Source organism: Rhagoletis pomonella, unplaced genomic scaffold (genome assembly GCF_013731165.1).
Source record: "Rhagoletis pomonella isolate Grant_MI unplaced genomic scaffold, Rhpom_1.0 Rhpom_scaffold_00004, whole genome shotgun sequence".
NCBI lineage: Eukaryota > Metazoa > Arthropoda > Insecta > Diptera > Tephritidae > Rhagoletis > Rhagoletis pomonella.
Window position 1 is genome coordinate 35,354,885 of NW_023458558.1, and position 16,280 is coordinate 35,371,164.

The 16,280-nt window shown below is 34.5% G+C and overlaps 1 protein-coding gene across 1 annotated transcript in view; it reads right to left on the reverse strand.

The window, feature by feature from the left end:
- Positions 1-16,280, reverse strand: part of LOC118737536 (tubulin beta chain) — a gene marked incomplete at its 5' end in the record, with an annotated part of 134,168 nt that overhangs the window by 36,517 nt on the left and 81,371 nt on the right. The window contains 2 exon segments of the mRNA XM_036468109.1: positions 4,083-4,312; positions 5,779-6,013. Coding sequence (XP_036324002.1) covers positions 4,083-4,312; positions 5,779-6,013 — 465 coding nt within the window.

Below are 16,280 nucleotides of genomic sequence, written 5' to 3' on the forward strand. Positions count from 1 at the left end.
AAAAATTTTAGGATTAGTTAGCCACAGATGTAGTTTACGATGCCTTTTTAATATAAGCTTAAAAAAATATAAAAATTTTTCAAGGGAAAATAATTTTTTTTAACTCTAAGTCAAACCTTCTAGAATCACGTAAGTTGTTTTAATAAAATGCCACGGATACGTATTATATAAACTATGACGAAAAAGAGTCAGCACCGGATTAAGGTAAGACTCTGGGGTTCTGCCTTGGGGGTCTACTACATCTAATTTCCAGTTTTAAAGGTCCACCTTGCTTGCCATTCTTAGGAGAGAAGGTTGTAAATACTCAAACTTTCTTAGTCCGCTGGGAAATCGTAAGAGATATGTTTTAGATTACGTTGGCAGAACAAAGGCAGAGAAAGTGCTCGATGCCCTAGATGTTATATGAGGGGCAGAACCCACGTTCTCCATAAACAAATTTTCAGTTGAGATAGGGCTTTCTTCAACCAAATTCAGAAGTAGGGCGTTTTCGAACCGCCGATATGTTCGTATGTAAAACCTGTAGTTGTTTTGTTCAATGCAAACAGATCTGAGCCATTATGAGGACGAAACAGCCCATAGTATCTAGATTTTTGCATAGAATCATTTGAGCAAACCGGAACTTATTGCAAGAACCACAGAGGGAACTTCAGAAGCTTTGCTTTTCATTTTACATTTAAACTTGCTTTTGTTCAGCCTCTGTCACCATACTGTGAGCCCGAAGAAAATAATAAACTTTATGTCAGATATTTACAGCTGATGCACTATATGTGTCTGTAAGGCTGATCTTTTGCCCGTACCCTTTTTAGTATGTAGTACGGTTTCTTTAAAGCTCCCTTACCGAAATATGGTCACCCTAAACATATCCCTTTTAATGGGCGTACTCGAAATCGGGTAACATGTCGTATGAGTAACTTTGTTTAATTACTGCAATAATATTCCATTCTGCATTTCGCGGCTAATTAATTTCAATTTGCCTTTTTACAAAACGCTCTACACTCTATATTTTTGGAAAATAGCTGAGCATTGCGTATCATTAAGCATAATTAATATGCAAAGCAGGCATGCAGCTAGCGCCCACACACAAGCGCCGTTATATGGATAGCGCGAGTGAAAGCATGCATACACAACTACATACATATGTATACATATTTATGTATGTATGCGCATATGCAATTCAATCAATCAACAGCCCAATTAGGGCCGAAGCTAATGTGTATGCTTTAATTAAATTAGGCCGAAAGCAATAAAAGCAACAAAACTAATAGAGAATAACAACAAGAATAAGTAGATATGGATGTGAATGAAAATAACAAAATCAAATGGAATAGTACATAGCACATTACAAGTAAGATGTATTTGTGTAGGTGAGCGCATATAATTAATTTCAATTACATGGATTATAATAGTTATTGGTATTTTACAAAATTTTCTTTTTCAACACAGCTATATGCTCGATGAGCAGAATGTGTGTGTGTGTGTGTGTGTGCATACATATATATATATTCGTTGACAAATTGTGGTTTTGCATTTAATTCAATTTATTTTTGTTTTGCCAGTCAATTGCGTCCCACAATAATTAACACATATTTATAGGCGCTGCGTTACTCTGCCGCTGCAGGTGTGTGTTTGTATGTGTGTGTGTGGACTTTATGTTGTCATTTTTATGCACTTATCATTTTCGTTAAACTAATTCACGCCAGTTGACATTTGTGGTGCATTTGACAATTAGCTGCTGCGTGGCCAGCTGGATTTTCACACACACACACACACACACACACACACACACACACACACACACACATGTATATACATATGTGTACTTGCACGTGTGCACTCGCACACATTTGGCGGCTTTTGTTTACACTCTAACGGTTAAGCGATTTACAAATATTAGCATTGCTGATTGCTGACGCATGAGTGGGCAAAGCTGCTCGCGGCTTGATTTCGGCTGGACAAAATAAACGTCAATAAATTGGGTAAATTTGTCAAAGAATTTACAAAAATTAATAATCGTTAGAAATTAGCTGCCAAGAGGAATAATTAGCTGTGGAAATCCATACATACAAATATATGTATGTATGTACAAATGTATGAATACATTTTATTGCTGTCAATTATGTAGTATATATGTATGCTCATGCTATTAGATCTTTGCAAAAAACATGATTAATTTTTCATCCTAATCGACATATTTATTGATGATTTTTAATTTATTATTGCTTAGTATGAAAAATTGACATAGAACAATAAAATACAGCTTAGTGGTAATGAAATTTGAAATAAATAAATGTTAGCAAAAAGCTATTAAGTGAAGTGAAAAAGAAAAATATTCAGTAATGAAAATTTTCAATAAGTAATGAAAATTAAATTTGCATTTTGTGACGGAAATAGTATTATGACTAATTAAAGCTCTTTATGGATCGTATCCATGGCACAGGTTAGCCAGCTTTGGTTAATTGGCAACATTTTTCAATGTTTGTTTTTGTTAAAATTATTAATATTTACTTTTGTGCAACAGTCAAAATTATTTTATTGATTTCTAAATTATTCTTTAAGTGATATTTTACCATTACACTATGGGTAAAGTTCCAACGTTTGTTAGCTGAAACCTCAAACAGATTAAAAAATTAAGCCCACTGAAGGCTAAAAGATTAATATGATGAAAAGTAAGTAGAGTGACGATTTCAAAATTGTTGAAGCCCACAATCATTGGAGCGAAATAAGGAGCATTGGCTCAGGGCTGTAGTTAAAGAGCTACGGTAGCGCGCATAACGAAATTAATTACTCAAAAAAGAAAATGCAAATAAAATTTCACAGAGCTGGTATTTTTTATGTAATACTAACCCAAAAAGGAACTAAATTAAATAACTTCTTTTTATTTTTAAAATAATATATAGGTATATTTTAGTTCATAAAATTTCTTTTTTTTTTCTTTATTTTTGTTATTTATAAGTATTGATTATGTTTTGAAAAAAAGTACATGGAGTCAGCTCTCCGAATCCGAATTGGATTTTTCTGATTCTTCTGGATAATCCAAAAGGAGATTCTATGCTTCCCTGCCAAAAAAAAGTGCTTTTGTGGAGTTATTTGACGAGGTTTTGCACAAACATGTTATGACTGGATCCGAAGAGACTAATAAGTAACGAGTTCATCAGATCCTCCATCGTATTTCAACCTTTGCGAAAATTAGGGCCGCGCCTTTGAGAACTACTCTCGCTGCCGCGACCGGAACTCTGCGAAGCTCTTCTGGGCACGAAACTAGTTCGGCTGGTTCAATCAAGTTTTTGCTGCAAGCACAAAAGGCTGTATGTGCAGACATGATAATGCTAACACTATTAGTTAAATGACAACTTTTATTCGTATTTCATGCCTATAACTATTACACACAAACTTATTAATAGAGTTGCCATACAAAATTAAAATGGAAATTTTAGCTAAAAATGGTGTAGTTTTACCCATAGTGCAATGGAAAAAACTCTATGCAAAAAAAAAATGCGGGACTTGCTGATTTTCAATTTAAACTATACATACTTTTTTAAGTATTAAATTTCACTTTCATTCTGAGTTTTTTTCAAACAAGATCATTTTTTACTCTGACATATTTACGGCTCAATAATTTTATTTACATTTAAAATAGTAAATCAAATGCGACTACTACTACAAACTCTTAAAAAATGTGAAACCTCTGTACGTTATTTTCAATAATTTTACTTTTGTCAAAACTTTTATTTTTGAGTTCTGCTACCTCTTATTAAGAAATTTTACTTTCAGAAGTCGGCGAAACCATATCCTTCGGATAGTCTTGGTTGTATATAGAAAAGTTATTTTCAGGTTTCTCAGGTGTGCTGGTTTTAGTTTATTTTTCAACTTGAAGTGACTGGTCCCTAAAAACAAAAAAATATTTGCGACCACCAACTTCAAAAAAAGACGCTTTAAATCGCCAACCTGGGAAAAGTTTTATTTTTGCTTTTCTACATACTAACCAGACTTTCAGAAAAACTAATTGTCATCAATTTTCCACAAAAAAAAATGAAATTATACTGCAGGATTATGAGTAAAAACCGTTAATTTCATTAACTCACCTTAGGCGATGGTACCACCGAAAACGTATTCATAATCCTATCAGGATACTCCTCACGTATTTTGGATATGAGTAGTGTGCCTAGGCCAGAGCCAGTACCGCCACCTAACGAGTGTGCTAATTGAAAGCCTTGCAGGCAATCACAGCCCTCGGCCTCCCTGCGCAGTACGTCTAGCACAGATTCGATGAGTTCGGCGCCTTCTGTGTAATGACCCTTGGCCCAGTTATTACCTGGAATGTAGGAAAAGGAAAATGTGAAATAAGTAAGTTTTAAAATAATACTACTTCTCTCAAAAAAATATAAGTTGTAGATACAGTAGAAGAAATATTAATAGGGAAGAGACATTTTAGCGATTGTTTGGCGATTATTTAATGTTTATTACTTTTTTATGAAAGGGGAAAAAAAATAAAAAAAAATTCTGTACATACTTTGTATGGAAGGACAGAGACCCAAAATAATTATTATCCTAATATGTGAGATCAAAAGCATCGCATTGTTTTAAGATACATTTTTTTCGTCTTTGTGCCTCTAATAATTATTTACGAGAAATATCTTTTTTCGTCTCTTGAGACGATTTTTTTCAAATGCAAATAATTTATGTCTTTTCATAATAATTATATGGGACTTTTATTTTTTTCGTCTCGGGACATTTATTTCAAGACGACAATGATTTACGTCCAACGTTTTCTCTTAATATAATCGGTACATGTGCTGCCAGTTTCACGAAATTAAACGCAAATATCTCCGAGCTCGATTATTGGAATTTAATTTGTTAACATCTGACAACCCTTTCCAAAAAACTAAAACCACGAAAAAGAAAAGTCCTTTAATTTGACACCACATTTTTGAACATCGAGCGAACGATACAGATTTGATGACATTTGATGGCATCAAATCTCCGAACTCAAATAAAAAGTTTCATTTGAAAAAGTTCCATATGATTATTGAAAGGAGACGTAAACCATTTCCGTCTTGAAATAAACGTCAGGAGAGACAAAAAAAAAAAATAAAAATCCCACATAATTATTATGAGAAGACGAATATAATTTACATCTTAAAATAATCGTCCCGCGAGACCAAAACAACTTTTCCAGTGTTCAGTAATAATTATACAGCAATATTTAATTTTATTTTCTGTAATCATTATGGTCTCTGTGGAAGAATATGCGAGAACAAAAAATTGGCACAAATCAACGGTAAGTTCAAGGTACTTTAAACTTGCACTTTGTTACACTAAAATTTAAGGGGCTACTAAACTATGCACTCAAAAATGTGTAAAATTTTGATCAACATTTATAGAAGTTGAAAAGTTTGAAATTTGACTTACATGCTTGTTTAGATAGTCGGTTTTATTTTCATAAAAAAATTAAAAACATTTTTTAAACAAATAAAAGTAGCCAAAACTTGCCAAAATGTCTTTTTCATATTTACATTCTCGCCACCGTATACATATATGTATTGTGTACATTTTTGCGATCATTTTTAAAATTCGTCTCTTTGTTTTGTTTTAAATAAAACTTTATTCAAATATGTTATGTCTTTTTATTCTAAACACAATATTGTAGTATCGGATTCGATGCTTTAGAATTGTACCGATTTTTTGCCACAGAAATCTGGTCACCGTAGTGACAACTAATTAATGAATTTTAAATACTGCCACTTATGTATGTATGTATGTATATTAGATCTCACTCACCCGCTCCGGATTGTCCAAATACGAAACTGTCTGGCTTGAATAGCATGCCCATTGGCGATTGGCGTATAGCATCCATTGTGCCTGGCTCCAAATCGATGAGTACAGCGCGTGGTACATACTTACCACTGCTGGCCTCATTGTAGTACACATCGATGCGTTCCAATTGCAAATCATTTTCACCAACGTACATGCCATTCGGGTCGATGCCGTGCTCATCGGAGATTATCTCCCAGAACTGAAAGAAAATTGCACCCAAAAAAAAAAGGTTAATTATTAGATATGGAAAATTTTGTAAACATTTGCATTTGCACTTAAATATTAATAAGAAATAATTGCTAAATAAAAAGTTCTTGGAAACAAATTAACTCTTCATCGTTGGTGGCATTGAATATGAATTTCAAATGTGTTTGCAAATACTTTTTTAATAATTTGGAATCGCAAATGCGTACATACATAAGTATATAAATATGCAATTATTCGTTTTCTTTTTTTTAGAATAAACTTGCAAACAGTGTGACGCGAATGTGAATATTCAAAAGTTGATTGTTAATTTACAGCTCACTTAACAACAGATGTATAGTGCATTGTTGCATACTTCAGGGCGTACGAAAAAATTTAACACACTCTCGATTAAATAGCTGATTTGCACACTAAAGTCGTAAAAAATTTTAAGCACTCAAATTCGATGCACGAAAAATGCAATTATTGTGCATTCCAAGCGAAAATCATCGAGATCATAAATTTCCATATGTATAGATGTATGTATGTGTCCCATTTACATGTGTATGAATGCACATATGTATGTATGTTGATAAACACATATGTAGTTATGTATGAATGTTTGTCAGCGGACGTGCCCGAATAACTAAATATGCGCGTAATTCGATCGGTGGCAAAATTGTGTTACAGTAAAAACAAAATAAAAAATAAAAACTTAAAACGTTTGGAATAATTATTTTGCGCTGCAGAAATTCATATCCTTGCAAAAATTTCCAAAAAAAAACACATTTCACCTCCTCAGGCATTCATTACAATTTCAAAGTAACAAGCGCTGCAACAAAAGACAAAAAGAAAAACAAACTGAAAACGAAACAAATGCATTGCAAACTAGAATGTACTAGCACAGAAAAAGAAATATTTTCACACAGATCAATGAATTTTAAAACAATTTTCATTTCGCTGTCACAAGCGACAACCGCCGCTCGGTAGGACGGGTTGGGTTTTGAAGCAATTTTGCTGGCAGCATTTACATTCCATTAGCTGCTCGAGCACCCCTCTGCCTCTGCCGCTTTACATATGCTTCTCTCAGGTTATTTGTATACGCGTGGCAACGCTACTACATATGCACGTGTACATACATATATTTAATTTTTCCTCCTTTTTCGCCAGCTGAAATCGCTAAAAATCGGACCTTCATTGGTAATTTTTCTACATTCCACCGGCAAAAAGCATACAATGTGGGTGATGAGTAGGTATGTACGTATGTAAGTGTTGGTGTAACGGTAAGCATTTAATCGCAATAGTTCCTGACATTTGAAATCAATTTTACGTTTCTTGTTTCAATTAGTTTTGTTTTCGTTTTTTATGATTCTTTTTAACTTTTAGTTATGAAATACCAAAATTCCTATTTAGTTGTTGTCTTTTTTGTACATATCATTGCATACAAATGGGCGAATGAGACTATGGCCTTCGCCTTTGCACGTTCGTCCGCAACAATTCGGCCGTGCTTCGGCGCTTTTCGCTAGAATGCTAGCTACATACATACATATCTTTCAAACGACAGCATTCGATTGCAATTGGAATTGTAAGTATTTGTGAGTACGGCATATATGTATGTAAATACATTCCATACAATATTTACACCTCAATTTTTGGGGTGAAATATATTTTTTTACATTATTTATCGAAAAAGAAACCTTATTTTTCGAAAATCTTGAAAAAATTCCCGAAATTTTGAACTTACGGAGGAGTATGTTTTTTTATTCGTGTACAGTTAATAAACTATTTGTAGAAGAAAACCCATTTAAAGTATCAAAATGTGCGTAATTACATCGGCTTTCCATGAGAGAATGACATAGATTAAAATAAAAAAATTTGGATTAAAAAATCGCATTTAAATTTTTAATTTTTTTTTATTAACTTGCTGAGTACAGCTTACTCCATCAAGTTTGAGAACTATTCAGGTTGAAAAAAATAAAAATCAAACATGATAAAGTTAATAAAAAAAAAATAAAAAATGCAATTTTTTAATGGAAACTTTTTTTTCGTTTTAATTTATCTCATGGAAAGCCAAGGTAATTACGCACAATTTGATACCTTAACTGATATTCTCCGACAAATAGTTTATTAACTGCAAACAATTGAAAAAAGATACTTCCCCGTGAGTTCAAAATTTCGGGAATTTTTTTTTCGAGATTTTCGAATATCATGACGAAATAAAAAAATAGGTGTCTTCTTTTTTCGACAAAGAATGCAAAAATATATATTTCACCCAAAAAAAAAAATAATTGAGGTGTAAATATTGTGTGAAATGACCCATATGAACGAATAAATTTATATATATTAGGCCGGGTAATTTTTTTTTCTATGCGCGTATTGCATGGGAGGATTCTGCGTGTAATTGCACAGGTGTTCCAAGCGGAAATAGTCGCAATTTTAAACTGCGCAAAATTAAACCTTGAAGAGGGTTTGAAGGGCGCTTTTCTAATTATCTTTCCAAATAGCCAATCAGCCATCCGGGCTTGTTCAAATAGGACTTTAACCCGGCTAGAGACTGCTTTCACACGCTGCAAATTTTAGAAGCCAAAAATACGGTAACACTGTCGACAGGCCAGGCTCTTCGGCTACCCTTTCAACAGAAAGGATATTATTTGAGAAAATAGAAATGACAGCCTGCTACTTTCTGGGTACCTGGCTGGGCACAATGACGAAATGCTGAATCTGCCGTGCAGATTATGAAACCTGAGAACTTACCGTCACTAGATACGAATAAAGAGGTCATTAAGCAACCTCTGTATATATCGACAGGCCCTGAACGGCACTCACAGGACGTCAGTCTCGAGTTATGTAGACTCTAGACCTGTGAATGCCGTTCTGGGCACACAACCACCGGACATCGGCGAGACGGAGCTTGATCTGCCTCGGGAGACCAGAACTACAATAGCCCAACTTCGCTTTGGCTACTACAGCAGGTTAAACTCATACTTGAGCAGAGTAGACGCAGATGTGCCAAATGAGTGTCCGGCATGCGGAGACATACCCCACGACTCGAAACATCTCTTCGTATGCCGGAAAACCCCCCTAACGTCTTTGCCACCGTGCACCGACCCCATTCAGGCTGCACGCTTCCTGGGGCTTCCGTTAGTGGAGCTTGACGACAACGACTGAGATATTAACCGATCTGGGCGGGGTTGTTGTAGCCGCCACAATAACAACAACAACATGGAATGCAGCACACAAATAAGCCTGTATTTGTCATCTGTGCATATAAGGTTTCATATGTAGCTTCTACAAAAAGCTTGCAGCTGCGAAGTTGTATAGATGACTTATTCTCAGTAAAAAGATTGCAGATTTCTTCGCAGCGTATACTTCCGGACAAAGTGTTGCAAGTAGTATAAGTCTCCATCTTGATTCGTAGGATGGGATACCATTAAGGGTAACATTGGTGACGCTAGTAGGAACCGCATTTAAAGCACCAGTAGGGATGTTGGAGGCGCCAATAGGAACGCTACCACAGTAACCAGTAGGGGTGCCGCTGGTGACGCCAGTAAGAACGCCGGTCGAGGCACAAGTAGGGGTACCTCTATTACATGGACCACAAGCTCAATTAATTCGATTTAACGCAAATTGTGTGATTTTTTTTCTGGATCACTACTATTAATTATGAGTAGAAATCGTAAAAAGGATTCCAGATAATGACTCCATATTCAAGAATACTTCTGATCATAGCTACATTAAGAGAGTTCAAAGTAAAAGGATCTTTGAAGTCACATTGTTCTATCCCTGTTTTCGTTTTATATACGCAAATATGGAACTGGCCATTTGAGCTATGAATATCGTCAGCCATGCGTGACTTCTGGGGCGGACAGTAAGGGATAAAGCCACCAGACTTCTAATTATTTATCTCTCAGTAGCGGAATTTGGTTCGCCTGTATCGCACAAGATGGTACTGGTTTCCATGAAGTAGCCTCTGCAGACATTGGTCCCTTAAGAAATGCCAGCAACCACCCATGTTGCGGTTGTTGGCAGCTAACTGTTCTCCGGCTCATGCCCATTTTAAGCAGGTGGTCCGGTTCCAACTCTTAACAAGAGAAAATAGGCAATGACTACTTCGCTCTCCCACTTGGCTTTTCATTCGTGCGGATAACACCAGGAGATAATACCTCTAAGTTCATACATCAGTTCAGTGGGTTGCAACTTATAAGTAGCGGTGGTGTCAGCTTCTGAGCTCAAATAGCTCTAAATTTTTTTGTTTCTTCGCTTTATTTTTGCGAAAGTCTGAAATGTTATTTTTTAACTTAAAACTAAAAAAAAAACAAAAATGATTTTATAATTCGCTATAAGTATTTCACAATATCAAAATTCCACCGCTTTGAGTTAGAGCAGCAACCAATTTCACCATTTAATCTACATCACTTAGCAATTATCTCGAATTCGGTTATAGTGAAATTTCCATTATTTATTGCTCCAGCAGATACGAGCACGTGTCTTCCGTTGTTTTGTTTTAACTCCGCCAGCGCAAGAATATAAATTTTAAGATTTTCTCCGAATATTTTAATAAATATTTTCAGCATGATTACCGACGCAAGGTGTGTGTGTACCAAGAATTTTAGTCCTGCTTATGTTTTTAACCAATTTCGTGATATTTTTCTTTCATAAAATTGCTGTTGATTTTACGGCAGTATTGCTTTTGTTTTCTGCACTTGTTTGCATCTATTTCGTTTTAGTGAAATCATGTTAATTGTGAGAAAAACGCAAGCTGTCTACACCGCTATGGTTGATTTATTTATTTTTTCAATGGATTGGCTATACACCCGAAGCAAAGCGAAACGATATGGTTCAAGAGATTCGCTCACCTTTTGTTGATGGTTGGAAAATGCCTTGCAGGGCTTAAAAGCCATGCTAAAATTTAAGTGTTCGTAAAATCTGATATTAATACGTGTACATATATACAATATGATTTTTTTTTTTTAGCGAAGAAGCGCCAAACATGTGAATAGATTGAAGGATTTAAAAGCTAGTAACTATAAAAACAAGCATGAAAATGAATATTTAAAAGCTGATTGCTAGTAGCAAAACGGCGAGTCATATGCTACGCAAAAGCTGATAAAGGTGGTATAAGTTTAGTGATAGGATTTATGTACATATGCACATACATACATACATAAATATTTTCCACATGAAAAATTGTTAAATATTTAATAAGTTTCCCCGAAAGCAAAACTTATTTCCCTACCCCATTTTGCAACTGTCAAAGTATGAAGCCACTTTATAGTGAGTGCTAATAAAAGTGTTTAAAAGATGATTAGGTATTCACAAATAATTTATGTCAGCATTTTGTTTGCCTATAAGTTATTGTTGTCAACCAAAATAAAAAGCCTCCCTCAAAATCCTTTAGCGCAACAAAAGCGCTTCAAAAACTATAAGTAAATATAAAAAAGGGAGCATAAAATATGCGTAGGATATGAAATTTACCGAAAAACAAACTTTGATGTATGCAAGCGTAGTAGTAAGAGTATACACACGTATGTATATATGCAAATTTCATAAAACTTTTTCATTGTCACAACGACAATCATAAAATTCTAAACATTTTCAACTGGCAACTTTTGAATAGCAATAACAGCAATAACACAAAAATTACAATAAAAAAGAGATGCAAAAAATTTGTATTATGAAAAATTCTGTGCATAGTTTGTTGTTGTTAGACGGTTAGTTGAGCTGAAAACTTTCAAAATTTCTTCTTATCTCGGCACCACGAGAGAGTTTGAGGAAAAGTAAGAGCATGAATATACGCTAGGGTGGTCAAAGAAAAAATAAATAAAAGCGGAATTTTAATGGTCTACAGAAAAGTATTGAGTTTGAATAATTCTATACCATTTCCATGAAAAATTATTTTTTTTCACATATAAACTACATGGACAATTTGGAGCAACCTCTAAATTAAATCAAAAACCTAACTAAAAAAATTATTTAAGACAAACTTTTGTTAGCGATTTAAAAAAAAAACACAAAAAAAAAACATCCAAGCAATATACGTTCTAAACATGAACCATATCGGACCATAAATAAGGGGTTTACCAAATACCTCGACTTCTGCGCAACCTACCGGCAAAATTGTTTGCGAAATTATTTCTTACCATGCAGGTAATACACATATTTCAAATATGAACCACATTGGACCATAAATATGGATTTTCTTAAGATCTCGATTCTTGTGCCACCTATCGGGTAATGCGGAGTTATTCCGTTTCAACTAAGTAATATACAACATTCTAAATATGAACGATATCTGACTATAAATATCTACGGTATTTTCAAATACCTCGACATCTGCCCCACCTAGAGGACTCATTCGTACTTCACATTGCATTGTCATCAGGTTCTGACCTAAGTTTAAAGTTTCAAGTTTCCAGCTCACCAGGAAGTTGGTTAAAAATTGATTTCAAGATTTTATTACACACAGGTGAAACATAATAAAAGCTTGTAAAAGCGGGGATATATTTTTTCGATATAGCACAATAGCATTAACACACGGACTTTACTTTTTCTCATGCATTTCTGGACCACCATAATATACACACACTAATTCTAAAAAAGGCTCTTCCTAACAAACTTGCGCGTATATATATATATATATATATATATATATGTATGTCCCTTTTTGATATACTTGTGCATATGCAAATTTGCTTTAGTGTCAGTTAAGTGCACAAGTGACCAATTGACTGCCACTTTGTCGCCATCCTTTTTTCTTCCTCATGGAGATGTAAATATGTTTGTATGTATGTATTTGTGGGTGTGCGTGCGTGAATGGCTAACCGTTGAAACACAATACCGGCGAACGGCAAATATTTGTCCAGCAGAGCAATGATAACAGAAACTTTCGCCCAAAAATTTCACTCAGTAAAACACAACTATGACGACAACGAAATCAGCTACTTAAGACAAGGTAAATACAATTTAAATTTTTACAAACAACATGATTATTAATAAAAAAAAAAAACGAATACCTGAGAATATTTAGCATATGGCCACAATGGATTGTATTTTACTGCTGCCGCCAGCGACGCTAATAGAATTAAGTTTATCGTCGCGAACAGTCGTCCGGCGAACGTCGTCGTTTGCTTTGGTTGTGCGCGTTCTAATATACGCCAGTGTGTTTTAATTTTTACAGCGAACATTCGCGAAGGCGAAAAATTCGCCGTTCGCCGCCATTGTGTTTCAGCGGTAACGTTTGCTCGTTCATAATTCAGTGCGTCTAAAAGGGAGCGTATGAGAAAGCTTTATCTGACAACTCCTCAAGCGCAAGCGAACAAAAGTGACAACAAGTTTACCTTTTTTTCAAAAGTTCTGCCTTCTTCATGTGTTATCAATATTGCATATTTTTTAGAGTTCAAGTAGATTTTTTCCACTTTTATAGTAATACTTTTCATTTTTATCACGTTTGTGAATTATTGAAAGTGGAAAAGTAATATTTATGAATGTATATTTTATGGCATAACAAATACTAAGAAGTACAATTTCGCTGTTACATATTATATAATGGTAGCAAATGAAGCATAGAATTTTCAGAGTTGCATATTGCCATAGTCGAGCGAATTTGCACATTTGCTTACTTGGGGGACGGTATAGCTCTTGTGGACCAGAAAATGTCGCCTAGATTAGTCCGTTAGCTTCTTCATTACTTATTTCGCAAAAATTTTAAATCTTAAAGAAGAAAGTCTGTGCATTTGCACAGTGATGACATCGCCAAGTGTGCTTTATAAATATGTATATCTGAGTAAATTATTGCCCTATTTATCCTGATAATGCAATTTTTTAGTATCCTACACATATACGCAAAACTTCACATCGGCATATATGTAGACATGGTTTCCTAGTCGCAGGGAATGCGCGACACCAAACTCTTCGGAATAGAATCCTATCCCGACCCTGCAGTCGATTTTGAAACCAGCAGTGTAGATACAAATTACTTCCTTATCAGTAACTTGTTCTCTGCTCCATTCCCATCTAAACGGGAACTCCATCTGAACATTTAAGCCACAATCTGGGCTTGATACCTGTAGTCCGTGAACTATGCAATGAAAATAATAAAGCAAAATTAAGCCACACTCTACTGGACATCTTTAGTCGCTAAAGCTTCTCCTTGCAAATAATCCCCTGAATCATATCATTACCTACAAGAGTACAGCAGGGTCGGAGTTAAAACCAACCTCAAAAGACGAGTGAAAATATTTACTTTACGACCAAAATGTCGCCGCTGAGTGGGACAGAGCCTGATTTGGTGCGTAGAGTGGATAGAGACAACTTACATTGTGGTATTCTTTCATTTTTGCTCTGAAGAGTTGTTGCAAATGGCTTGATAGAGGAGCTGGAGAAGCGGGGCTGTCGTATGATTACACACGCTGAACGCGGCACTTATAGTTAAGTGTAGATTTTCTAACACAACATATGAACTGACAAAACATTACCTGGTGACTAAATGGGCGGCCATATATATATTTTTTAAATTTTAATACAAAGAAATTCATATACCTGACCCAAAAATTGTTCTATGGTAATTAAATAAAATGTTTAATTGAACTATTTTTCAATGGGTGGCTTTCCTCGTTTAGACACATCAGTTTTAAAGCTGATTTAGTTCTCTTTCAACTTGTTTAATTTGGATAAGGCTTTGTTTTCTATGCATTGGGAAAGGACTTTTATTTCGGCTTTAAAAAAATGTTGGCAAAGTCTAACTGTTCAAAAAAATAACTGTTATTTTCGGTACCTCAAAAAAATGCCTTCTCATATAATATACATTTGTATATACTTAGTTAGATCGACATGACGATATGGTCAGCATTTTCGATTAACACCCATATCTGTATATCTCATAAAAGTTTTGTATAAGTTCGACTTTTCAAACAGCTGAAAACTCTTTTCAAAAGTATTTTCAAACAAAAATCTTCTAAAATCTCTTACTCTTCAATAAAATGATGAATTAAGTTGAATTTGATTGTTCAAACACGTGGCATCCCTCTGCAATAGAGTTCAGAAATAAAGAGTTTTCAAACCCACTTCGATTGATATCCATCCTTTGTTAATTCGTTTAACTTATTAAATAATTCAAATTTAACTTTTTAAACAGGTGGAAACCCTTTTGAAACCCCTCAAAAATATTTTAAATGTGTAATTTAAACCTTTCGTAACACTCTTTCGTTTAACACTCATATTTCATATAACCCGTTTAATATTTATTTCTCTTACCTAATTTCCTTAATTAAAATTGAAGTCGATTTTTAAACAGGTGGCAGTCCTCCTACAGTAAAGTTAAGAAACACAGCTTTTCAAAACCATTTTGATTGATACCCATTTTGTAATAATTGATTTATGTTTTTTAATAATTTAAATATAATTTTTTAAAAAGTGGCAACTCTTTTCAAAAAAGTAAAACTTCATTGCACATCTGTTGTTGAAGTTATTTCATTTAACACCACATTTTTTAGATTAAATAGTTTGAATTTAATTGTTCAACAGGTGGCAACGCTTTTCGAAAAAATAAAATCCAGTTTACACATCTATAGGCCGAGAGCTTTAACTTCAGATTCCATTTTGGAAAGTCGAGTGAACGGCGCAGATCTTATGTCCTGGACAAAAAATCCCGCCGCGTATTAAATATAATCAAGCGGCAACCGGAACGCTGACCTTACTGATGGTGTGCTGAAAATTGATCAGGGAGTGCTTGATCTCTCTCACAATTGCTTTGGAATATTTTTTTTTATGGACTCATATGGGTATCAGGCAAATAATGATATTGCGAGAAGCTGAAGAGTTGGCGAGAAAGTTTGCCCTAGAAACAATAAAACTGACCACGTCTTGTTCGCTTTTAGACAGATAAGTTCCAAGTCAACTCATCCAATTTATGTGGTGTAGATATAATTGCTAAGCAAGGCGGAAAATAGGAATGAATATATTTTGTTGCCTATTTTATAACGCTTTTTTTAATGTAAGTTGTAGCTAAAACATACTAAGAACGGATTAGAGAGCAAAAAATAAAAATAAATAAATATTTACACAGTCATCTATTCAAGCCAATTGAATGAACTCAATATCAATGAGCATTAAAGTGGGAAGAAATTAAGTGTAAACTTATGTACAAAGCATCAGATTTATTTCTACTCAGAATTCGCATCAAATTCACACTCTCTTCCATCAAATCAAACCTCAATTCTTAAAATGCTGCCAATCATTTGTCTGCCTATCGCCTTGTGAATGCACGTCTATTCATCCTTTCATGC